This window comes from Capra hircus, chromosome 17 (genome assembly GCF_001704415.2).
Source record: "Capra hircus breed San Clemente chromosome 17, ASM170441v1, whole genome shotgun sequence".
Taxonomy (NCBI): Eukaryota; Metazoa; Chordata; class Mammalia; order Artiodactyla; family Bovidae; genus Capra; species Capra hircus.
In genome coordinates, this window is record NC_030824.1 from 52,442,415 (window position 1) to 52,468,863 (window position 26,449).

A 26,449-nucleotide genomic window follows, 5' to 3' on the forward strand; every position below is an offset into this window, starting at 1 on the left:
GTCTGCAATGCAGGAGACCTGAGTTCAATCCTTGGGTTGGGAAGATCTCCTGGAGAAGGAAATGGCAATGCACTCCACTATTCTTGCCTAGAAAACCCCATGGACAGAGGAGCCTGGCGGGCTATACAGTCCATGGTGTCGCAAGGAATTGGACACGACTGTATGACTAATGCTTTTTCATGTGACTTCTTTGCCCTAGAAGAATATTACGTGAGATATAACTCAAAAACTGAAACTGCTGTGCAAGTTATGTGTCAAGGCATATGATACAGATTTTGAAACATGAAATATTTAGGAAATGTTTTAAGAGGAGGCAGAGTTTGAGATTAACCCCAAAAGGGATAAGAATCAATGAGTTTTTCTTTGAGATTTTATTAAAAAGTACCATCAAGTATGTTTATGGGAAAGATAAATGATTACAAAGGGAGCTGTTATAAAAATCTGTCGACCTAAGTAGTGTCTAACCAAATGCACAATTAAAGGCCACAAATATTAAGTATCAGTTTATTTAAATTCCTAAAAGATGTAAAAATAGACAACTTTTCTTTGTAGTAGAAAGAGCATTATTATATGGAGTTACAGGACCTAGTTTGGTGTAAAATGAGGTTCCTCTGGTCCCGCCAGTTTCTAAAAGGGCTAGAGTATTATTTGTTCTTCCTCACCCACTAAAGGTCTGATTGAGAAACAAATGGTCTGATTTGAAATATAAATTATTTAAGTGTGGCCAACACTAAAATAGTAAATTCATTAGGGTAAGTAGAACATTATAATAATTACATGACAGTAATTAGGAAGTGGAAACATGCAGGTTATTTGCCAAATATTAATGTAATGGAACAAAACAATTTCTTCACGCAGCAGTTGGGAAGGAAAAATAGGACTTCTATTACTTTTTAACTAAAACAACATGTTTATATATAGTAGCTTTTGAATATTGTTATAAATATCACCAGAGACCAAAACACAAGGTAAATTTCATTTCTATATTTCAGAAAACCTACTTGAATACACTTTGAAACAAGAGTACAACAAAATAGAATATACTTCAAATGTTGAATATACAAACTATTATAGTTCAAATCTGAACACTGGTACTTTCCCTCTTAAACTTCAACTAAAAAAAAAAGGAAGAAAGAAAACTCCAGGTATTAGAGTTACCTGACAAAAATCATGCTGAGCCTTAACTTCCGAGTGACAGCAGAACTGAAACGGATATGTCTGCACAGATGCCAGGGCTGAGTGAGTGACAAACAGGCGTGTTACAGCAAAAGGCCAGAGCCAACTGTTAATTTGTCCACAATTAAGAAACTGACAGACTTAAACTACCATATAAAATGTTACATGTAAATTCTATAACAATACTGTGCTAGGTACAAGATTTTTAAAATTTTTCTTTTAATAAAAAAGCTTTACACAAACAAGCCATTAGCTTATTTCAATAAAGAAAACCGAAAATTAGTCTAAGGCCTTTGTTTTAAATCAGCTTAAGCTATATGATTTAAAAAAAAAAAAAAAACGCACTAGATCTTTTTTGCTAACCTCTTTCTGAAGCTTTTGGATCCATTCTTCAATTCACATTCTAAAATACCTATATTAGCAGTTTTCACATAGCACCAGTTAAGTGAGTTCTGTGTGAACACAGTAATAATTGCTGGTATGCATATAAAATGCATCAAAAATTGCTATATGTAACGACAAGATCACCCATCCCAATCCCTCCCCACTGAAAACTGTGTAACCTCTTACAGTGGTAGTGTTCCAAGTCTTAGTGTAACTTGATATTGTAGTGAGCGGCTTGGTCCCTTTCAGTCCTTTTCCTTATTGGCGGGTTCAGTTGTTTCTACTGTAAGAGGCAGTTTTCTGTCAGCATCTCAATATGTAGTTCATTTCCCACTGAAACATGGGATAGGTAATTTATTTCCAGTAAGTTTGATTGTTTTCTTAAATGCATTAGAAGTGTTTTAAAGTCTTCTGACTTCTGTCGATGACCCCCTTGCAAGCACTCGTATCAGGACCGGCACTAACACCCTAGCATCCCCGGGAGCACTGCAGCTTCATTTCTCACACGCTACCAGTCCTTCCGTTTTCATTGTCACAGGAAGGGCAAGAGCTGAAGGCGCACTGACAACCACTACGTGGGTCACTGTCTTATTTCCATCTGCCGGTTTGTCGTCTTGTACCAGCTGCAAAGTTTTCACATCATGTTCCTGCTTTTTCGCCACTGCTTCTGATTTAACCTCTGGCCCTTTTATGACTGCGCTGATAACCCGGGGAGGAGTCTGGCCAGATGCCTGCTGAGGAGGCACTGATAGTCTCATCACAGGGGCCCCGTGAGCTATTGAAACGGGGGTAAGTGCTCTCACAGCCAGTGGGGTGCCCACAATGTTAATGCTTCCTGATCCAGTCAGATTCGACTTTGTCTGCAGTTGACACTGTGCAAGTTGCGTGGCTGGGATGGTAATAATTTTGGCAGGCTGCATGGTGATTTTGTCTCCATTTTCAGTAGAGGCTGGCATCACAGTAGGGATTGTCTGAATAACTACCTTTGGAGAGGCTGCTGTTGTCGGACTAGAGCTGGTTATTAACGGTGCACCTGCATTAACTGACTGAACCGCCACAGTCGAAATTTTCTGGCCCAACGATGTCATTACAACAGGTACTTGCATTGCCACACGAACTGTCCTGGTTGATTTAAAAAAATAACTTTGATTATATGCCATGCTCAATTATTAAATAGGTCTCTTTGAGAGAGAGAAAAAGATGAACGCAAATCCAGCATATGTAAAACTAGTGGGCCCAACTTTACAGATGTTCCGAAAAGCTCTGAAGTTTACAGCATGCAGTAACATGAGATGAATATATTTTAAAAACATGAGATGAATATATTTAAACATAAGCTGAATATATTTATATATATATTTAAAAGCCTACATTAAATTCCATCTATAAAATCATAAAAATCAATTCAAGTAAGAAAAGACATCTACTTTAAGAAGAATATTTTAATTAGTACATTTAAAAATACCAAGCACTTTTCAAAGTCTTGACAAAGAGTCAGTTCTTAGAATACAAACATTAAAAAAAGGAACGTCCCAGTTTTGCCAAAGAGTTTTCTAAAAACTAAATACATGACAACTACTGGTTTCCCTCACTTACCTTGGGGCTGCTGCTGCTGATACAGATGTGGTAGTAGTGGGAGACCTGGGTGAAGTGTCATGACCAGGGGGAGTGATGTTCACAACTCTAGCTACACCCTTCTCTGCTCTGGAGCAGTTTAGAGGAGATGAGTTTTTCCCACCACGAACAGAAGTTGCTGCTTTTAAGAGACTTTCTGCAGACAATGATACTCGTTCTAATGATTTTTCATCCGTAGCTGCTGCTAATTCTTCACTACAGGTTTCACTTTTGTCATCATCTATGACCACTATGTTTTTGGGCATATCCTTGAACTGATATACAAGCCTCTGTCCTTCAACCTTTGCAAGGATACCCCTTTGGTAATAATATCTGTAAGGAAAAAGTATTAAATAAGTCAAGTATATTATGTTTGCCCCTCCACAATCCCCAAACAAAAATACCGTGAAGAGATGCTAACAGAAACACTGACTTACTCTAGTAAGAGGTAAGGTGGGACTCCATTCAAAAGGTAAGAATTTGAAGTAGCTATGAAATTAGAACTTGGTACCATATGTCCTATAACCTTGAAATCTGTGAATTAGCTAAAAGCTCACTGTTTTTATTAAAGCAAGGCATTTAACCTAAATACAGAATATATTATTGTACAGTTGGCCCTCCATATCTATGAGTTCCTCATCCATGGATTTAACCAACCACAGATTGAAAATGCTCAAGGAGAAAAAATTTCCACAAGAGTTCCAAGCAGCAAAACTTGGATTTGCCATGTGATAGCAACTACTTAGATAGCATAGATACTGTGTTAGGTATTATATCATCGACAGATGATGTAAAGTATATGGGGGATATAAGTGGGTGACAAGCAAACACTACCCCACTTTATATGAGGGATTTTGATCATGCATGAATTTCTGGTATCCAAGGAGGGTTCTGGAGCTATACCCCTCAGATACTACTAAGGGACAACTGGATTTTACAGATTCTGGTAACAAGTTAGTTCTGATTTACTTAGGTTATAAAAGCAACTTGGTATTATGTGGAAAAATTGCCTAAACCATACTTAGTAAAAATGAATTTGTGGCATATGTGAATACTGTCACATAAACTATGTTCATTTACAGATTCCCTTAATTAGAATAAGCCGTGTACATTACAAAGTTACGTGGGTTCCTCAAACTGACAAAACTTAAAATTTTCGTATCACAATAAATCCATTATAACAAATTTGCAGGAACTAAAAAACAAATTCACAGTTTGGAAACTATATTATATTTGGGTTTAATTTTCTTAAAGGTACACATTTTCCACAAATGGATTTTCCAATAGTGTTCAAATTTTAGCCATCTAGACTAAACCTTTCTCTCCATCTGCCTCCAAACCCAAGAAGCTCCTCTAGAAAATCCACCCAAATTAAAATTAAAAGCTATAATAAGTAAGAGATTTTAAGAGCTTCTCTTTAAATATCAGGTTTCCCAGGTGGCTCAGTGGTAAAGAATCCACCTTACAGGAGACACAGGAGACCTGGTTTTGATCCCTGGGTCAGAAAGATCCCCTGGAGGAAGAAATGGCAACCTAATCCAATATTCTTGCCTGGAGAATTCCATGGACAGAGGAGCCTGGCAGGCTACAGTTCATGGGGTTGCAAAGAGTTAAGACACAACTGAGCACTCTCATGCACTTTAAGTATTAATAGACAGTATTAAGTATTAAGAGATACGTAAGTTTTCTTTGAAAACTCGTGTTCTTACCTCAAAGCTCGTCCCATAGTTTCATAATTCATGTCTGGCTTGTTCTTATGCTTTCCCCAAAGCTTAGAGACAGCCTTTGAATCCACAAGCTTGAATATGCCTTTTTCTCTCTGAGTCCACTTAATGTATCGAGGACAAGTATTTTTGTCTTGAAGTAGATCTAAAAGAAACTCCCACAAATAGGTTGTGTTTCCTTTGAAAACAATTATAGACACTGATTAAAAATTCATCAACATAACTAAAAGCAAGTATTTACTTAAGCTGAATAAAAAAATCAATTTACTACTGGTAAAGAACAAATGTACTAAGAGTCTGCCATTAAATACTTGACTATATTATCAATCATTTTACAGTGTCAAACTGTGTTGTCTAGTGAATAACAATTCAAGAAATAAATAACAGTTTTGAAACAATATAAACTATATCATAAGGCCATGCACAATTTTAAACAACAGAAAATAATGTCTGGGATCTCAGGAGTGAAAATAAAGTGGATTGGTAAGACATTAAGTCTTGGAAGATGGCTAAGATTTGCATACCAGAAGGAAAGGAAGGAATGTGGGTAGGTAAAATAAGGAACTTAGTCCCAAAGAGAAGAGAGCATCACTCTTTTCTTTTTTTGGAAGGGTGGGGAGGAGTAGTGGGCAGTGTTATGAGAAGACTAAAGACAGGCTGCTGTTTTTCTTTATTCCCTCCATAAACCTCTAGGTACGGTTTGTAAACTGATGAAAGAATAGAAGAGAGTCCTGAGAAGAAGATTAGAATACATATGCCACCACTGAGCCACTGGGTCATCTCTAGGCTCCTGCTTACTAACCCTTTACTATCCTCAAAAATTCAGATCCAAGTTACAAGCTATATGAGAAGAACCTTGGGGTGGGGAGGCTTCCACTACTCAATCTAAACACTGATGCTCTTCCTCTAGCATTTCATTTTCATCCTGTAATTTCCCCGAAAATTCAATAAATCCATTAACCCATAGTTGGGCCCTGTGTGCATTCTCTTGACCTAAAAAAGATTAATCTTCAACTTTACAATGTTATTACATTTGTATCTCCAAAGCCCTATTACATCAGTGTCAATACCTAAAGACTCTCAGTGTTAAATCACAACTTTCAACTACATTAGTCTCAACTGAATCAAGAGGTGTAGCTGGGGATTTTTATTCTGTCTATGACCCGGAGATTATAAGAACTCATTCTAGAAGAAATTTTTGTACAACAGACAATACCTTGTACATAGTAGGGATCTGAATGCTCCTGTGTCTAATGAATTAGTTATAGTTAGACCCACTGACATTCTTCAGATTATCTTTAACAGTTTTACTCCAGTTATCATCCCTACGTTAAAATGAACAATTCTATTTCTGGTTTTAAGGAAAACAGAATTCATAACGAGAAGCCTTCTTTATCAGACAAGGTATTCATGGAGCCTATGCAGACATCATAATTTTGCAGCAGACGAAGCACTGACTGGGTTTTTAATCCAGGTGTGACTGTAACGACTTTAATCTTCACACAACATATTGCCTCAGGTTTAATAATACAAAACAAATTTTAATGAAAGATGATTTTGACTGAAAATTTTTTTCTAGTGGTAAACATAAGGTCTTTGAATATGAGATACCATTAATGATGGGAGTAATTATAAAAACAATAATAACTGTATATTTACAGTTCAAATTTCTAACACTTACTACTAATAAAGTTTTAAGGTTTTCAATACAAATTAAAAGATAAAACCTAAGATGTTAGGAATGTAAAACAACCAAAGACGGAGAAGAAAATAAAACTATCCTAAACTTGTCCCAAACTGAATAACAGTTCCTACGTAAATGGAGGTTTACATAACTGGATTTTTAAAAATCTAACCAAATTTCTTGGTAGATTTACTGACTTAATTTTTTTATTAAAGACTTAATCCAACAAATTAAGGGAGCAGACAATGTAGAAGGCTTATTATTATTTTTGCTTTTAACGAGAATATACACATTCAATATACACATCAGTTTTTTTTAATACGTCAAATTTTTGTTTAGACATTCTTACTGACATGACTGAAATGTGTTGGTTGGAAAAGTAAATTCACCTTGCTTCTATCAGTTAAGAAAGTATGTATCAGAAATGAAGTCTTAGTTTTGTAAACCTTCTCAAATGTAGGTGACTCCATTTGACTCTCCACGAGGATGCGTGTAAACATACACACATCATCCAAAACAACACAGGTACGCACCAGACTGCACTTAGGGCCTCTTCCAAATCCAAATGCTTGCCCAGCTTCACTCCCTGCAGTTTCTCTATGCCTACAGAATCTCACTGGGTGAGGACCAGGCAGAGATAAGTTTGAAAAAGCTCCCCATGTGATGCTCATACACCCTTGATTAAGAATTACAATCCAAGACAGCACTACCGTGCATACTAGAAGTATTTTCCTACAAATGTACTTGACTGGGGGGAAAAAAATATATCCATCTCGCCTACAAAACAGCCCTCCCCAAATTACCTTTTCCTTCTCTGGGTTTCTTCTTTATACCTAAGTCAGGAGACCCATTGGAAATTGGCGACTGCTGGGTCTTTGGTTTACGGCCAACTGAAAAAAGAACATATTGAAACCATACATGGAAAACAGGAAAAATAACAGAAACGTGATAGCAGGCTTTTTGGTAACACATTATTTATGAAACTAGACACTAATTTATGGATTAATATACTGTGTATATAAAAGCTGCTTTTAAAAGGAACATTAAAAGCACTTCTGCAATATAAATTACAGCAGTTCAGTCGCTCAGTCGTGTCTGACTCTGCGACCCCTTTTGCGTTGATAGTAAAATCAATGTATATGGCAAGTCAGGTACTACTAACCTATTATTTACATGGTCACAGCCTCAATTTGCTAACCTTTTCCAATAATGTAGCAATGGAAACACATTCTAGTATAAACTTTTGTTTTCTGTTCTACAGAATTGTTAGAAAAAGCTTTACCTACCTATTGCAGAAGATCTGATAATCTGCGAAGCCCTTTGAGCTCAAATGAGGAAAAGTAAAAAATATTATTTTAAACACTCTCTACTGCTCTGAGCCAATCAATCCACCAGAATTTAAGCATAAATTTCCCCACCTCAACGTGCAGGTATAAAGATTAAAAAGAAAAAAAAATCTTCCAAGTAATTGCTTTATATGTCTAAGAAATGTTTGCCCCTTTTGTTTCTCCTCACTCACTTCTGCCCTAAGCCACGCTCAGAGAGTCCCACAGCCACAATGAATAGAAAAGCAAGAGCTACACTTCTCTACAGAAAGGAAGGAGTATTTCTGAAATGTGTTGTGTTCAACCCTCAGCACTGGAGGATGAACACTGGCAGGCAAGGGAAGTCTCAAGAATGAGACTGGGAATAGTAAGTATAATATTACTAATTTGGTGATTGCCATACACCTGGGGTTTCTGATGTCTCTACTCTTCATTAACAAGGATTATCTAGAGCTACATTAAAATGCCCTAATGTATATTTGAAAAAGCATAGCTATCATTGTCTAGGATTTCATTATGGTAATTCTAATCAATAAGAAGTATGTTTTGGCAAAAATTAAAACTAAGTTTACCACTATCCTATTTAAAAATAGAGCTTAATTTCTTAATTTAAATACTATTTATATGTACAAAATATGCAGTCAGTAATAAGACCCAACATCTTCTCTGTCTCCTAAATTCAAGCACAAAAGCCCAACTCCTTAATAGAAAAGTTAGTCCCCAAAGGCTTGTTTTCTTATAAAGCAGCATGTCCCAAATCATGTTATTTGACAAATAGGTTATTCATCAGTAGGAAAAGGGTTCTACAGTCAAATTAACTTTCAGAACTGCACGTAATCATCTCTTGGAGATTTATAATGCACATTAGTATATTAAAAGCTCTAGAAATAAAAATAAGGCCCTACTATTAAAAATAACCTACCTAACTTTCTATGTCCCAAATGTCCTTAACCACAAATGAATAACTGGTAGTGTTATATGTAATTTTTAAATTGTCATTCATTAAGACCACCTATTTTCAAATACATAAGATTAGAATTAAATTGGCAAATTATTTTCTGGTTTATACCATACCACCATGTACACAGATCAACCTATTTATCTAGAGATCTTGGCTCCCTAAATACTCCCAGCTTTTCATAGTCTTTTCTCTCTTCATGTAAATCTAAAATTTTCTTAGGTATTTTGTAACAGTTTGCATAAGATACAACCAGCCAAAGGCTACAGTGGGCAGTGTGCAGACAGGGTTATTTACATGTATGCCTTTTGTTTAAACATTTACAGCGCAAAGTAATTCTTCCTTCTAAATTCTCTCATCCATGCCTTATCTCAAATACATATATAATCTATCAGAGAGAAGGCAACTGTGTTTTTCTCTGTTGTGTCCCTCACAGCAATGAGGCACAGACCTGTGAACATCATAGCAATCTGAAATACTGCTACCTAATAAATGATTAGATAATACCATTATTTCTAATACAACTTTCCCCCTTATTTTTTGCCTTTGATTTTATCCACCACCCCCTCCCCCCCCAATGTGCAGAAAGAGCAGAGAACAAAGCGGAATTAGGTGAGAATTTACACAGAATTTCACTTCTTTCAAGTTTTACCTTAGATTCAAACAGAAAGAACCCACTCAGGATGCTGGAGATGGACTGGGGCATTTCCCCAGGATCAGATGAACAAAGGTTTCAGCAGGAGTCAAAGAGTAAGTGGAAATGCTCTTTACCCAATGGTAAGTTTAGTCCCCTGAGAATTCCCTACGGGCAATCTTGGTGTTTTAAGGCCAAAGATTGTGGGGAAGAAAAGTGGGCTTTTTATTTTAATGTCCACAAAAGAGTAGGAAGATAAGGCTAGGAAAAACAGAGTCAAGAATATTTTTAAGTAACCAAGTGCCTAAAAGGATCAGAAAGTAGAAAGATGTGCAGCGACACCCTGATCTTCCTTCTGTGTTGCTCAGTCGCCCAGTCCTGTCTGACTCTGCAACCCCATGGACCCCTTTGGTATATCAAGCTCTTACTATAATCTCATTTTGGGGCAACTACTTTTAGGGCTCAAATACAAACTCCCTTAGACACTACGAACATGTTAAAAGACACAATTAAAAATCTCAATTTTCTGAGAGTATCTAATCAGTATAACATTGATTATAAGCATAGCAAATATTTCCCATCTCTCTTGATGGAGAAAAAAGATACTAGAAAAAATTTCACCCAAATTCTCAGAAATTTGTAAATACACCCTACCTTTTTTCTTTTTCATTGGTTCATGGCTATCCGGTGATGTAGGAATAGGAGAGGTATCCATTGGTTCAGATTCTTCAGTTGACACCTCCACTACAGTTTCTGTAATGACATCTGGCCTCATAGCAGCATGGATAAATTCTGGAGTTGATACACAAGGAGGGACAAACACTTCCACTATAAAAAAAAGTTGAAAAATTTAAATTTCCCACCCCCATTAATGCCTCTTAGCATGGACAATTCAATTTTTAGCAAAGGTGAGGTTACTAAGAATTCATCAAAGCAGGGTAAGAACTTGAGGTTAATTTGTTGAATATACAATATGATCTAAAGTACGTAAGTAAATAGATGCAAAGAAACTCGACCTGAAGGAAATGTTAATCTTCTGGGTAAAGGGGGAGATCATGAGAGTCAACCCCCTTGCTTCACACTTTAGATACTTTCAAGTTCATTGTAAAAGACTGTATCATTCTGACAACTGGGAAAACAGTTGAAAATAAAACAGTATAACAGTGAGTTAGTAATTATTTTCCTTCTACTTACTCATCATTATTCTCTAACAAGGTAAAACATACACCTGGTATAACATTAAAATAACAGAAGCGTATTCAGTGAAAGCAGGCACTTATGGCTCTCTCTCTCTTTTTTTAAAATAACTTTTGGCCACACCCCGAGGCATGTGGGATCTTAAGTCTGCCCACCAGGATCAAACCTGTACCTTCTGCACTGGAAGGCTGAGTCTTAACCTGAACCACCAGGGAAGTTCCTATAGCAAAGGTGAGGTTTCATTTTAAATATGAAAAGAAAACCTGCTCATTATAGCCAAATGAGTACCATCTTTCAATCTTTTATTTAACGGAACAGTCCCTAATATTCTGGGTCACTGAAATGCTGCATACATATTTTTAGTATTCTATTACATACAATAATGTTGCTCTGGCTTCCTTTCAATGTGCCTGAGTAACTAGGATATGACATTTCCATTTCCATTAATACATACTACTATAGATTAATACATACTACTATAGATTAATACACTGACCAATATGCACTAATTTTCTTCTCGTATCCCTGAATAACACACAGGATTACTACTCTAATTAAAAAGTACAGTTGATCTTAGTATTTACTGTAAATCCCTAAAAGAAGGGTCAATCTTACCATATTAAGTCAAATTAACATTTGGACATTAAAATTAGGGACAAAAAGATTCTCAAAGGCAATCTGTAAAAAGAGACCAAAACCAATGGAAAACCTGAAGCCTGAAGGGAGTGTGAAGAGAGAGGTGGACACTGCCACCTCTCTCTTCCAGGGAGTAGTCCCAGAACTACTGCCCGTTATCACTGAAGGAAGGACTCGATGTGGCCACAGGTGGCAACAGCTTCCATGGGCCATTCTCCAGCCATGCTCTTAAGGTTTCATTTACCCAGAGTTAAGGAAATGAGACACAATAGCAGAAACAGCAATTTCACATTTATCTGTCTTCAGTGGGCACCTTCTGATTCAATTATTTTGAAAATTAAGTATTTAAAGCACTTACGACTTGTGAACATTGACAGGTAAAGACCAGTTACTGCTGTCATAGATATTTATGTACAATAGACTTTGAGAACAACAATTCCCTTGGATTAAAAAAATTTTTTGTTACTCTAGATACATGAAATATCTTTAATATAAAAAAGAACTGTTCACATACCAGGACTTCTTGAATCTCTCAAGCAGGTAGGAGATTCCATATGAAGCAGGGCTTCAGCAGCTTCAATTGTCTTATCTGTACAGTGTGCATTACTGCTATGAACTGATGCTTCCACTGGAGGGAAAGTAAGTTCCACTCAATAAAAATGCACTGAACACATTACTAAACTAAATGTTCATGTTTAGTTCATAACTCTAAATAAGCCATTAATACATATTAGTCTATACAAATTACAGAAATAATTTAAAAACTAAAACAAACCTGCCATTTATAAAATGAATGTTGATTACAAAGCAACTATTGAGATTAATTAGAAATTTCTGAATCTTATCCAAAGGAAAACACAGACAGACTCTTGAAATTTGAACTCTGTATCAATTTTAGGCCAAAACTAACCTGGGGTGGGGGGGAGGATAGCTGTAGATTAACAATCCTATGAAGTCTATTGTAATTTTAACATATTGCTACTAAAATCGGGGATTAACACCTACCAGAATCGGTCAGAGACTCATATTTCTAAATTACTTTAATGAATTAGTTCAATTCTTACAAACCCTCCTGGTGAGTGCACCAGAGAACTTAGAAATTTTCTTCACAATTATCTGCTTTCTTCAAGATTTCACTGGCCTTTGCTGGGTCTCACCCAAGAAATTTAGAAAGACAAAAGAGAATGCTCCTATCCACCCCCCCCCACCCACCCCCACCCAACCCCGGCCTTCATGAAGCCTTTCCTAATTCTGCCACTTTTTGTAACTTCTCTAACACTTACTTTATGCTTTGCTGATTAAATTATTTATGAAAAAGCGTTGGTTCTAGTTTCTGCCACTTATTTCTGTAACCTAAGGCCAGTAATTTAAATCCTTGTATGGCCCAGTTTCCTCTTTCACTAAACAGTAATATCACTTACCTCATACAGTTTTGAGAATTAAATGCAGTGATTTCCTTAAGAATTTAATAAATGGTGATACTTTCTTATCATTTCTGTGTGAGTATAAGCTCCATGAGATCAGGGAGGGCTAGCTTCGTGTCCCCCAGCTTTTGAGCCACATGGCATGGCATGCAGGATCCTAGTTCCCAGACCAGGAATCAAACCCATGCCACCTGCAGTGGGAGCATGGAGCCTTAACCACCGACTGCCAGGGAAGCCCAAGGGAGGCCTGTCTCAATCATCTTTATATCTGTTACAGTTCCTAACATAGACTCTTCATAGAGTAGATATGTAAGTATTTCTTTTATTTATTAAAGTTAAGGACAACCTACAGACCTTACAGGAAAAGTAGCAATCCAAGCACAAACTCATTATCCTAATGATGTATTAATTTCACATCCTGATTTGAAATACTGAAATTCTACTTTGTAAGAGGTTCTGAAACACAAATATGTTTAATAGTTTCTAATTTGATAGCTCTTTCTCAAGATGTCCTCTCAAGGACTAAAAGAAATATACAAATTTCATAAAACCATTATAAATTCACAAGTTCTACACACTAAAGATAACCATCTTTTAAAATTATTTCTAGTAAGCTTTTACTTGAAAAAGATTTTTTCATTTAGTTTCAAAATTCACCAAGTGCTAAGGCCTCAGCCTTAAACACCAGTCATTTGGAGAGCATTTATAAAAAATCCAGTGACTGCTTTACCACCTGTTGCACATCATCCACACTCTCAACCAAGGTACCGAGTCTCTCCAGTTGCTCTTTCCATTTATGGAAATCTGCTCAAAGCTAAACAGTTCCAGAGAGGCAGCCAAACCTCTAAGTAAATCTATCTTTAGGTGACCCTGCTTACTCTTATCTGCAGCTTCACTGAAGCAGAGGATTCAATCAGTCCTTCTAGCTCAACTTTAAGAAACTTACTATTAGTAAGTATAAAATGTATTACCATTCTCAAGTTTGTTTTTTTTTTTTTTTTTTTTCAAATTTCCTCCCTACAATACTCATGTGTATTAAAGAACCTTGGGAAGCAGTTTCAGGGTTTTAAAGTTTATTCTAAGAACTTCATTCTCTTTAAAGTCTGCTTGTGTTGCAATTTAGCTGTTGTCTGAGGTGCTATTAATAAACTACCCTGGGTAAACTAATTCCTTATGTAATTGTATTAAGGCACACCCTAAAACTCTACCATATTAAAGTTAGAGCTCTGAGTATTTGATAATAATACAGCAATAGAATCTTACCAGATATTTTAATGTTTTGTTATAAACAAAATTTCCCAACAGTTACATATTATACTGCCCCGAATTCCTACATAGCTTGAGGTATATTTTCAAAACCATGATTTCATGTTAGTTGTATCAGTGAAAATTTCCTAGCTCTTATTTCCAACCTCAACCTCCCCTTTCTAAGTTCAAAATATTATTTCCCTAAAATATTGTACATGTACACAGTAAAATAACGAGAAAACATACAAATTTAAGAAGAATATTAAAAATGCATAAATTCTCTATGAACTAATGATCAGATGTTATACTCTATGTACAGTCACTAAATGATTGTTCAGGATCTACCCTGTGCTACAAACCTGAGATACAAGTGTGGAAAGATCTCTGGCCTCATGAAGCTTATACAAATAGTTCAGAAAGTATTGAAAAGATAAACAGGAGTAAAATATTTCAAAACAAAGATGCAAAATAATTTGACAGTTTCCATGAATACTTAATCCATTTTGTTAAAAGAGAACACTATCTCCTTTTACTCTTTTGTTGACATAAGTCAACAAGTAGTTTTTGGTAACAGAAATTTAAGAAATATTTTTCCTATTCAAGTTTCCATAATAACTGAAAACTTTTCAATACTATTTTATTCTTATCAGTAATTCAAATACAATTTGAATACAAATATAACTAAATAATAATTCAAATACAACTAAAATTCTGCACAATTCTTAAGGTAAATAAAACAGTGTTGTGCCATCAAAGTAAGCAAACTTACAAGTGACAGCTAAGAATTATTATCTCTTACTTAAAACTTGATTTACTGGTGTTTTTCTAGGCCTATGTATTAAATTTATGGGAGTTTAAAAAAAAAACTCATTTTAAAAATAGAAACAATGAAGCAAAAAGTTATCTGACAGGCACATCAACTAGTTACCACTAGTAGTTAGGTTGCTGGTCAACATTCCTTGAAAAACTAACTGTATCAAATAAATTTCAAAATTATTTTAATCAATGTCAAAATTAAATTTGCTTATGCCCTCCTTTACTATTGGTAAGAGTCTTGTTCCATTTCTAGCTTTCTAATCAACTGGTGTTTGTATGGTAGATGATTCCAGACTCACTCAACAGCTGTTACTAAATACCAAACTTGGTAATTAAGTCTGACAAGAGACATACCTCTCAGCTTTGCAGAAGAGAATGCTGGCAATAGACCTAGCTCATAACAATGTTTTTAAAAGTCAAAAATAAAAATTAACAGCAGTTTGAGAGCCAAAGGAAAAAATTAGAAAACACTTCATTAGGTGATAGTGGTATTCCCCTACAAGACCATAAACTAGTATTTACAAGGCCATCACTCAGCTACCGCACCTGACTTACCACAGCTTATTCTCTGAAGTCCCAGGACTGTAACAGTAACAGATGAGTAAAGAACACAAATGAACACACTGAAAAGGAAAAAAGGTAAAGGTCTCCATCTTTACACCTGTGCCCCTTTGACTTTCTACAGCTTGATTATAAGGTTAAGAACGGGAAGAGAATAAAATAATTTTCTAAAGTAGAACTGTCTGATAACAAGAGCCACATGTAATTTTTAAATGTCCAGCAGCCACATTGAGAAAAGTTAGTGGAAAGTGATATTAGTACTTTTCATTTAACCCAGTATATTCAAAAACATTGCCTTTTCAACATGTAAAAGAAATTTACATGGTCAAGAAGTTTTCTACTGTTTTAGTTTTTATGTTTGAATAAAATTGAAAATTTGGTTTATCCATCACATTTCAAACACTCAATCACCAAATAAGGCTAGTCACTATGGTACTGAAAGTGTAGACTAATTAAACTATAGTACAGCTATTTGAAAACATCTTTGGTCAAAGAATCTTTTTACACTCACAGAGAGGACCACAAAGAAGATTTCTCTTATGTAAGTCTCATGTTTAGATATTTATCCTATTTGAAATTAAAACTAAAAAATCTACATTTTTTATAAAAAGTAACTTTTTCTTAAAAACAAAAATTTAAAGAGTAGCTTTAGTTCACATTTCTGCAAATCTTTTTAATACACAGTAGAAAACACTGGGGCTCTCATACTTGCTTCTTCATTTCATCTGTTACATCCCAGCCATGTAGCCTCTAGAAAACTCCTGTGAACATTTGTAAAAGTGAAAAGGCACATGTCTTAGCGTTATCATGAAAATAACTTGATTGCACAGACTCCCCTGAAAGAGTCTGGGCAGACTCCCAGGAATTTCAGTTTTTAAGAACCACAGGTATAAGTTAAAATCAAATGTAATTAAAAACACCCAAATTCTATCCTCATATTTCTGTAAGTTTTAGCTTCTAAACATAAAATCAATGTGTGGACAAAAAATTATGATTCCATTTCCATAAGTATAATAGTATTTTGTCAACTTACTTGCACATGGTTTTTTTTTTAACTTTTCAAAAATCAGAAACACTCTCCTGCCTGCCCCTTTCCACCAGTTAAATCTGTCCCTAAAGGAAATTGATGTTGAACTACCTGGAATGACTATTTACATATTGATAACTTACTCTTTAACTCAATTTTTTATGAATTTTAGTACTAATGCTGCAATGAATTCTGAAGAGTAATTTCTTAAACACATTTTCAAATAAATTTTTAAAAAATTAATGCCATTCTTCCAATTTTATTTCAACACAGGCCCTCATTTTTTCACTGCCTGCTAATTTTTTTTTAATTTTTCAAGGTTGATACTAGGTATTCCTGTTTATAATAACTTAGATTTTCAAGTTCAAATTTCATGATGAATTTTGACAAACTAGACAGATTTCTTCTGTCCGGGAAAATACTTAGGCTGCATTTCCAGAAAAATTTCCCCCTCCCCCCTTCCCTTCAATAGCTCAGTTAAAGCAGAACAATACTTTTGGTTAATCTATTTCTCAATTCTCTAATTCTCCACTTTCCCAATTTTCAATTTCTCAAAAAAAGATGAAAAAAGAAAAAGGTCAAGGAATGTATGTACATGATAACGGAGAATATTTTAAACTCTTTGCAGTCTTAAAAAAACGCACACCACATGTACACAACATTTTTGCATAAATATTAAGGAATACTTATTTATCCTTACAGACTAAAAATGGGTCTATATTATTAAATAAACTATATCTTGTGTCTTATTCAACATACAGACACAACCTCAAGCTCCAGTTTGTTACAAAGATTGGTGAAAGAAGTTAACCTCGCCATTACATAATGACCTTAGACAAATTCACTCACATGGTGTAAATAAATCCAAGAAAATGAGAACCTTCACTTTCCATTAAATATATCTGAGCTGCCTATAGTTTTAGAGCTTTAAAAGTTAGTAGAGATCACCTAGTCAATCCTGTTCTCTTACAGAAAATGAAGCTTTAAAGAGCAGTTTAGTGACAGCTGGATGAAGATCCCTATCTCCTGACCTCAGGGTCAAGGCTCTTTCTCATGTATCATATTGCCAGTGAAAGTTTTTAATAAAGTATGTCAAGTCTTTACCACAAAGAAGTATTTTGTATAAACAAGTGTATTTATATTTACTTCATTCTTCATTCAAACACCTCTGACAACATAAACACTGATAACTAAAGCTGAAGTTGATAGCTAAAGTTGACAGTTAAGTCTCTAAAGGAAGAAAATAAAAGCAAAAATATATCCTCTAAAATCTTAACATATAATAGTAGTGGTAATTCTAAGTGCTTTGTACCTACTTAGAAACAACAGTTATGCTAACAATATTCAGTTTAAAGCTTATCTCCTCTAAAAGTTTCCCTTACTATCATTCTATTCTACACTTATCATAAACCCATATAGCAATCACTGTAATTAAATTTAACATTTATGTATTATATAGATTTTCACCCGTCTCCTCAATTAGACTGTAAACCTTTGTGAGGAATAATTCTAACACTTTATGACTTCGCTCAAGGGAATAAAAGTATCATTATGTCCATTTACAAATACAAACCCTTTTAACATTACTCTCCCAACATTATTGGAAACTGGCAGCAATAAAATTTAGATCCATGATTCTTCATTTTCCAGGTCACATTTCCTCCCCAACTTTTTCAATGAATAAACCTTGGATAAACTAGCAAACCTGTCTCAAATTTCCCTCTAAAACAGTTTATAAAGGAATTTCAGATTACATGAACATGACTGAGGGAATATTTGAAAACAACTGTATTAAAATATATTCTTCACAGAACACTATTGTCACAAACTTCACTTGTAAAATTTGTATATACTTGTGAAATGCAGCAGAACTGGAAAATAGCATTTCACTTAAAAAAAAAAATCTCGTCCAAAGATAAAACTTTTGTATTTTTAAAACTGTAGACTGTATGTATCCACTCCTAGCAAAATATCTACAGATCACATTCGGTTTTGATAATGCCAAAAGCTTATAAAAAGGATCTTCTCTTGGCAAAATTAAGCCCTCTTATCTTCACAGTATTTTTAAAAATTCTAACTGCATGGACTATCCTAAAGTTCTCATAACCACTAGGAACGTTTCTGAAAAGGTACACGATCAACAAGACTGATCTAAACAAAAGTATTGTTAGTACCAATAATATAAAGCCAAAAATTCCATCCCTTAATTCAAACAGTATTATTAATAGACTGAACTTACACAAAGGGACCAAGTTTTCATTGTACTCTGCCCCTTTTTCACTAATATTTATGATCTTGCTCTAATTAGAAAATAACTGTCAAATGTGCTTTCATCACTACTCACTGTGATTTTTCTTTCGGGCTGTGCAGTGTTACATTTTAAAGATTAAGTTCTGTTAAATATACATTTATGATTTCTCCCAACCGAATTGAAACAGTTTCCCCAACCAAACTACTAACTTCACTACCTAAAAACAATGGATGGAAAACAGACGGTAAGACCTTTCCCAGCAATGCTCTTCGATGACTATTCCCCATCTTCCAATTCCCATCGATGGCGATATGAAACAAAACCCAGGGAAAGGAATATTTATGTTCACTACAGTAAGTAAATCGTACTCAAGCACTGCTACGCCTATTCAGGACTCTCACTGCGCTGTCTGCTATTAAGTAAAGCTGCTTTTTCTATGTAACTTAAGTCCGTGCCCTTCCGCTGCAGCAGTGGCGCTGCACATCCCCCACCCCCGCGGCCACTTCCGTGTTTACACTCCTCTTCCCTCCAATTCCATGCGTACATTGTCAGCTTCACTCCCGCCCAATCTTCATTGGCCCAGCGCGGGCCCAGAGTCCCGCCCCCAGAAACCAACGTTCTTATTTGGAACAACTCAGCGAGCAGATTGGAACCAGAGGGCTGTCAATCCCGTCCGTTCTGTCCTCTCCGAGGCGCTTCCGCTAAGGTGGGAGGCTTGGGGGGGAGGGGTAAGGGGGGCAATTCCTTGCGGAGACTTCCCTAGGGCCAAGACTCCCTCCCGCCCGCCCCACCTTCACCCACTGTTTACCAAAATAAACGTTCTTCTCTGACGCCCCAACGCTCCGGGGCAGGGGTACAAAATACATTCCGTGTCTTTTCTATTCTCCCCCACTAAAAAAAACAACCCACGAGGGAAGGAGAATAAACCTACTTCTCCACTGCCGCCCACTAAACGAGGAAAGGGAGGCGGGCCCTTGAGAGAAACACCACCCCGGGCCGCTCCACGTTATTAAGTGACCCTTTCCAGAACCGTTACTCCTGAGACCGCACAAGGTGGAGATGTGAAGACGAGGGTCAGAGGTTTTGGTGGTTTTTTTTTTTTTTTTTTTTTTTGGCGCGTATCGATCTACCGGACATGGCCCTGGGCTGCCTCGTCCATGCGGAAGTCGAGGATTTGTGGACCAAGTCTGAAAGAAGGACAGGGCGGGAGTGGCGAGCGTCCACCCGAGAAGCCGGCCGCCCCCGACCGCGGGCAGTAGCGGCCTCTCGGGTCAGACAGCGTGGCAGGCGCTGCCGGGAGACAACAGCTTCACTCACTTCCTGGTTCCTCAGCAACTGGGGTGAAGCGCACAACTCGTCCGCCCCCGAGTCCCCAACTTAACTGCGGTTCCGTTCCCCGGCACCCGCTGCCAGCGCTCCGCCCGGCAGCTGCCGCCGCTGCTCCACAAACCCACCCTGAAGCGACAGCGCCGGATTCGAAGCAGGTTACTCTCCAAGGTGATCACTTCCTGATTCGTCGCCTCCATTACTTCATTCACTACCCCCCTTTCCCCCGGCCGCCCCAGTGACTGATGGACATGGTCCCCCCTGCACTGACCGCTACAGGGGAGCCACCCCGCCTCCTGTGCACCCCCTCTCCTGCTACACTGATGCACCGGAGTAAAGTTCCCCTGTCCTTACCAGCCCGGATGAGCAGATCCAGCTGGTTCGTGGGTCCCTCATGCAGAGACGTCGCCATGTTTATCCCGGGGCTGGAGCTGCTGCTTCACATTGACTTACACCGTGAGCAGCGGCGGCAGGGGAGGAGGCGGAACCCGCGGCCGGAGACACACGCCGTGTGGCCGACACACACTCACGCACTCACACTCTCAGACGCCCGGATCCTTGCGCGTCCTCCGACAGGAAGCCGAGGCCGGCCCGCCTCCCGCCGCCGGGCTGAGAAACCCCACCACCTAACGGCAGGGGCGGCGGCGGCGGCGGTGGCCGCCTCGGCTGGCAACGCGATCCTTCCGCCCCGCGCCCAGACAGGAAGTCCCGGACGCCCGCCCCGGAGAGCGGCCGCGGCCCGCAGCCGAAGGGGACACCTGAGGCTGGAAGTCGCCCCGGGAGCCGCGGCTAGGACGAGGCCCCTCGGCAGGAAGAGGCACATTTCACGCTCTGCGGAAGAAAAGTCTGCAGTTGTCCCCACTCTAGAAAAGAGTCATTAATCAAATTTTCTTTCTGGAAGAGATCTAATCCTAGTCCTGCAGCTGTAAATAAAGGTAGCTGTTTAACTTGTTTGGCCGTGTCAACGCTTATGCTACATGTAACCCGTTCACTTGAAAGGCTGCACTTGTTTTAAAACAAGAATACCAACTAAAAAAAGTCATACCCGGAAAACATTATAAAAGCTTTCCTTGAACAAAGTAAGGAGCATCCAGTTACTCTGAGGGACCGACTTTGTCCTTTCCCCTCTGCAGAAGTGTTAGCACTCTAGATAACTGTTTATTAACAAACAACAGAACATGCCAACCTCTGAGAGATTAGATTATCCTCCCCAAGTTTGCTAGTCATGAAGTTTATGTACCCTCATATTTATATTTGATTCATTCTGAAGCAAATGTATTTCACATCATCTACTTTTTTAAAGGTCTTTTTGATAAAACTAACCTTATTACAAATAACGTACATATTTAAATATAGTAGAAGCAGGAGCTAAATTGCCACTTAGTGACTACAAACTTACAACACAAGAAATCAAGCCTATAAAATGACTTAGATGAAGCTTCATTAAACACACACGCGCGCACACACACACACAAACACACAATGCTTCCTTGGTTTCAGAGTTTCATAATATTTTAAAAAAAAAAAAATGTTGCCCTATAGTTTCTACACAAAAACAACAGTGCCTCCCTCCGGAATAAGTGTTCAAAAAGTATTTGCTGAATAAACAAAAGAAAATTTTGTTACTTATTTTTAATAACAAGGTGTAATTCTTATGATCTAGATTGAATGAACTATGCTGATAACTACAGAAAAAACTTTTTCCAGTGGTAGTACTAATACAATGTCCTTTTACAAATACTTGCCCAACATGTCAGTGCAACTTCAGAGTAGATTACACAGTCCATGACTTTTTTCTTCTAAATACTCATTGATTCCTTTGGACCTTTCCCCTAGTCCTACCACCATAATCCCCGGCCTCCCCAAAAAGAACCTATCTGCCATTTCCAAAATACAACCTTCCCTTAAACCAAACAGCGATTTCTTTCCTGTAGTTAGGCAAACTTGCCACCTATTGGACAAAAAAACTGTATGACTGGTCGCTTTTTTTAATTTCTAGTAAATTTAAAATAAGGACATCCACCTACAGGCAGTATCATAAACTGAGAGTTTCCAGATGAAAGGATGATAAGGAATACTAAGGAGCTAATTTCTATCTTTAGACAGAACACTGAAATTGAAAACAAACCCGAATTTCCACTCTTATCAGTCAACAGATATTAATATGTTTTGAAAGGAAGAGAGTGAGGTAAACTAAAGGTTTATTTTTTCTGGAGGCAACAGTCTGACTTGGCTCAAAAGGAAACAAATTATCTTCTCACTGTGGGAGCCACTTTGAAGCCTCATACATAACTTTCATCTTACTGTTTGCTTCTTGAGGTATATCTTTTAAGGACGATAACAGTGTGTGTCTGTGTATTTTACTCTGGGTATATCTTAATCAAGGGGATTCCCTAGTGGCTCAGTAACTATCTGCCTGCCAGTGCAGGAGATGTGGGTTTGATCCCTAGGTAGGGAAGATCCCTGGGAGAAGGAAATGGAAACCCATTCCGGTATTCTTGCCGGGGAAATTCCATGGACAGAGGCGCCTGGTGGGCTACAGTCTATGAGGTCATAAAAGAGTCAGACATGACACAGCTACGAAACAACAGAATCTTAATTATACAGACCCATATCTGCCTTATATTTTAACTTCCAAGGGAACAGAAGCTGTGTCTATTTCTGCATGATACTTCACAGTTAATATATAAACATATATAATATTTATGAAATATTAATACAAATTATGTAGAAAGGCTAGAAAATATTCCTATATATGTAAAGCTCTTATAGAAACATAATTCCCTAGAGTTTAATGCAATTCTGTTTTGGTCCTATAACCAGGCTTTCAAAAGCCACCAATATAATAGGAATAACAAACAAGATGAGACAAAGTTACAAAATGGATGAAAAGTTAAAATCCACTTTACTATTTTAGAAATTATAGCTGCTGGAAATATAAGCTGGTACACATTTTCAAGAAAGCAATGACTGTCAGATATCAAGAGTCTTAAAGAGATAAATATATACTGATCTAGAAAATTCATTTTCAGGGCCTAGCTTGAGGAAATAACCAAGAAATTCAATGGATTGTTTTATTAAAAACATGTTCAAAGAAGTTTTAACAACATGGTAAAATGTTAAAATATAAATGTGGCAGGACTAAAATATAATGCATTTCTTCCATACAATATCATTCAAGCCATGCAGACTGTGAAAATATGTGTATATAATGCATATATGTGTGTATATATACACATTCACATACATACATCTGCATTTCTGAAGTCTTAAAGATTAAGCAGGTATTCATAAACAGCATTTTAAAAATTGAGTAAGAATAGTTAGGTTAGCATGATAGAAACTTTACAGCAAATTCATATCCTGCTCCTAACATTGCAGAATGACATCCTCTGTATCAAAGTACTGCTATGATCTAGTAGGGAAAAAAGGTAAATAATAACTTTTACTAAAATCAAAGCCACCAGGGTAAGTGCTTTACCTTCAGTTTTTTCACTTATTCTGCTTTACATTTCTGTAACAGATATTACCACTGTGCTCATTTTTAGATGAGGAATGTTGAGCAAGGTCATGGTGTTCAACAGAAGCAGAGCCAGGATTTGAACCCAAGAACTCAAACTCCAGAGCCTTTACTCTCAAACACTTCAGTTCAGTTCAGTTCAGTCGCTCAGTCGTGTCTGACTCTTTGCAATCCCATGAACTGCAGCATGCCAAGTCTCTCTGTCCATCACCAACTCCCGGAGTTCACTCTAACTCACGTCCATTGAGTCAGTGATGCCATCCAGCCATCTCATCCTCTGTTGTCCCCTTCGTCTCCTGCCCCCAATCCCTCCCAGCATCAGGGTTTTTTCAAATGAGTCAAATCTTCACATCAGGTGGACAAAGTATTGGAGTTTCAGCTTCAGCATCATTCCTTCCAATGAACACCCAGGACAGATCTCCTTTAGGATGGACTGACTGGTTGGATCTCCTTGCAGTCCAAGGGATTCTTAAAGTCTTCTCTAACACCACAGTTCAAAAGCATCAATTCTTCAGCGCTGAGCTTTCTTCACACCCCAACTCTCACATCCATACATGACCACTGGAAAAACCATAGCTTTGACTAGATGGACCTTTGTTTGCAAAGTAATATCTAGGTTGCTCACAACTTTCAATCCAAGGAGTAAGCGTCTGTTAATTTCATGGCTGCAATCACCATCTGCAGTGATTTTGGAGCCCCAAAAAATAAAGTCTGACACTGTTTCCACTGTTTCCCCACCTATTTCCCATGAAGTGATGGGACCAGATGCCATGATCTTCGCTTTCTGAATGCCGAGCTTTAAGCCAGCTTTTTCACTCTCCTCTTTTACTTTCATCAAGAGGCTTTTTAGTTCCTCTTCACTTTCTGCCATAAGGGTGGTGTCATCTGCATATCTGAGGTGATTGATATTTCTCCCGGCAATCTTGATTCTAGCTTGTGCTTCTTCTAGCCCAGAGTTTCTCATGATGTCCTCTGCATAGAAGTTAAATAAGCAGGGTGACAATATACAGCCTTGATGTTCTCCTTTCCCTATTTGGAACCAGTCTGTTGTTCCATGTCCAGTTCTAACTGTTGCTTCCTGACCTGCATACAAGTTTCTCAGGAGGCAGGTCAGGTGGTCTGGTATTCCCATCTCTTTCAGAATTTTCCACAGTTGACTGTGATCCACACAGTCAAAGGCTTTGGCATAGTCAATAAGGCAGAAATAGATGTTTTTCTGGAACTCCCTTCCTTTTTCGATGATCCAGCAGATGTTGGCAATTTGATCTCTGGTTCCTCTGCCTTTTCTAAACCAACTTGAACATCTCGAACTTCACAGTTCACATATTGCTGAAGCCTAGCTTAGAGAATTTTGAGCATTACTAGCGAACATTTTTTGGCATTACCTTTCTTTGGGATTGGAATGAAAAGACCTTTTCCAGTCCTGTGGCCACTGCTGAGTTTTCCAAATTTGCTGGCATATTGAGGGCAGCACTGTCACAGCATCATCTTTCAGGATTTGAAATAGCTCAACTGGAATTCCATCACCTCCACTAGCTCTGTTTGTAGTGATGCTTTCTAAGGCCCACTTGACTTCACATTCCAGGATGACTGGCTCTAGGTGAGTGATCACACCATTGTGATTATCCAGGTAGTGAAGATCTTTTCTGTACAGTTCTTCTGTGTATTCTTGCCACCTCTTCTTAATATCTTCTGCTTCTGTTAGGTCCAGACCATTTCTGTCCTTTATAGAGCCCATCTTTGCATGAAATGTTCCCTTGGTAGCTCTAATTTTTTTTTTTGAGGACATCTCTAGTCTTTCCCATTCTGTTGTTTCCCTCTATTTCTTTGCATTGATCGCTGAGAAAGGCCTTCTTATCTCTCCTTGCTATTCTTTGGAACTCTGCATTCAGATGCTCATATCTTTCCTTTTCTCCTTTGCTTTTCGCTTCCCTTCTTTCTGTTCACAGCTGTGTGTAAGGCTTCCTCAGACAGCCATTTTGCTTTTTCGCATTTCTTTTCCATGGGATGGTCTTGATCCCTTCTCTCCTGTACAATGTCACGAACCTTCGTCCATAGTTCATCAGGTACTCTATCAGATCTAGTCCCTTAAATTTCTCTCTCATTTCCACTGTATACTCATAAGGGATTTGATTTAGGTCATACCTGAATGGTCTAGTGGTTTTCCCTACTTTCTTCAATTTAAGTCTGAATTTGGCAATAAGGAGTTCATGATCTGAGCCACAGTCAGCTCCCGGTCTTGTTTTTGCTGATTGTACAGAGCTTCTCCATCTTTGGCTGCAAAGAATATAATCAGTCTGATTTCAGTGTTGACCATCTGGTGATATCCATGTGTAGAGTCTTCTCTTGTATTGTTGGAAGAGGGTGTTTGCTATGACCAGTGCATTTCCTTGACAAAACTCTATTAGCCTTTGCCCTGCTTCATTCCGTATTCCAAAGCCAAATTTGCCTGTTACTCCAGGTGTTTCTTGACTTCCTGCTTTTGCCTTCCAGTCCCCTATAATGAGAAGGACATCTTTTTTGGGTGTTAGTTCTAAAAGGTCTTGTAGGTCTTCAAAGAGCCATTCAACTTCAGCTTCTTCAGCATTACTGGTTGGGGCATAGGCTTGGATTACTGTGATATTGAATGGTTTGCCTTGGAAACAAACGAGATCATTCTGTCATTTTTGAGATTGCATCCAAGTATTGCATTTCAGATTCTTTTGTTGACCATGATGGCTACTCCCTTTCTTCTAAGGGATTCCTGCCCACAGTAGTAGATATAATGGTCATCTGAGTTAAATTCACCCATTCCAGTCCATTTTAGTTCGCTGATTCCTAGAATGTCGATGTTCACTCTTGCCATCTCCTGTTTGACCACTTCCAATTTGCCTTGATTCATGGACCTGACATTCCAGGTTCCTATACAATATTGCTCTTTACAGCATAGGACCTTGCTTCTATC

General features: G+C 37.7%; 1 protein-coding gene across 11 annotated transcripts in view; it reads right to left on the bottom strand.

The window, feature by feature from the left end:
* Positions 357 to 26,449, bottom strand: part of ELF2 (E74 like ETS transcription factor 2) — a 97,062-nt gene continuing 70,969 nt past the window's right edge. For 4 of the 11 annotated variants that reach the window (XM_018061538.1, XM_018061539.1, XM_018061548.1 and 1 more), the window contains 7 exons: positions 11,847 to 11,960; positions 10,154 to 10,327; positions 7,869 to 7,907; positions 7,386 to 7,472; positions 4,884 to 5,076; positions 3,157 to 3,507; positions 357 to 2,682 (listed from right to left, as the gene is read on the bottom strand). In XM_018061538.1, the coding sequence (XP_017917027.1) occupies positions 2,055 to 2,682; positions 3,157 to 3,507; positions 4,884 to 5,076; positions 7,386 to 7,472; positions 7,869 to 7,907; positions 10,154 to 10,327; positions 11,847 to 11,960 (1,586 nt within the window). In that variant the 3' untranslated portion in view covers positions 357 to 2,054. Of the gene's footprint in view, positions 2,683 to 3,156; positions 3,508 to 4,883; positions 5,077 to 7,385; positions 7,473 to 7,868; positions 7,908 to 10,153; positions 10,328 to 11,846; positions 11,961 to 20,339; positions 20,810 to 26,449 lie in introns of those variants that run through there. The other 7 variants (XM_018061544.1, XM_018061543.1, XM_018061540.1 and 4 more) reach the window with 7 other exon arrangements.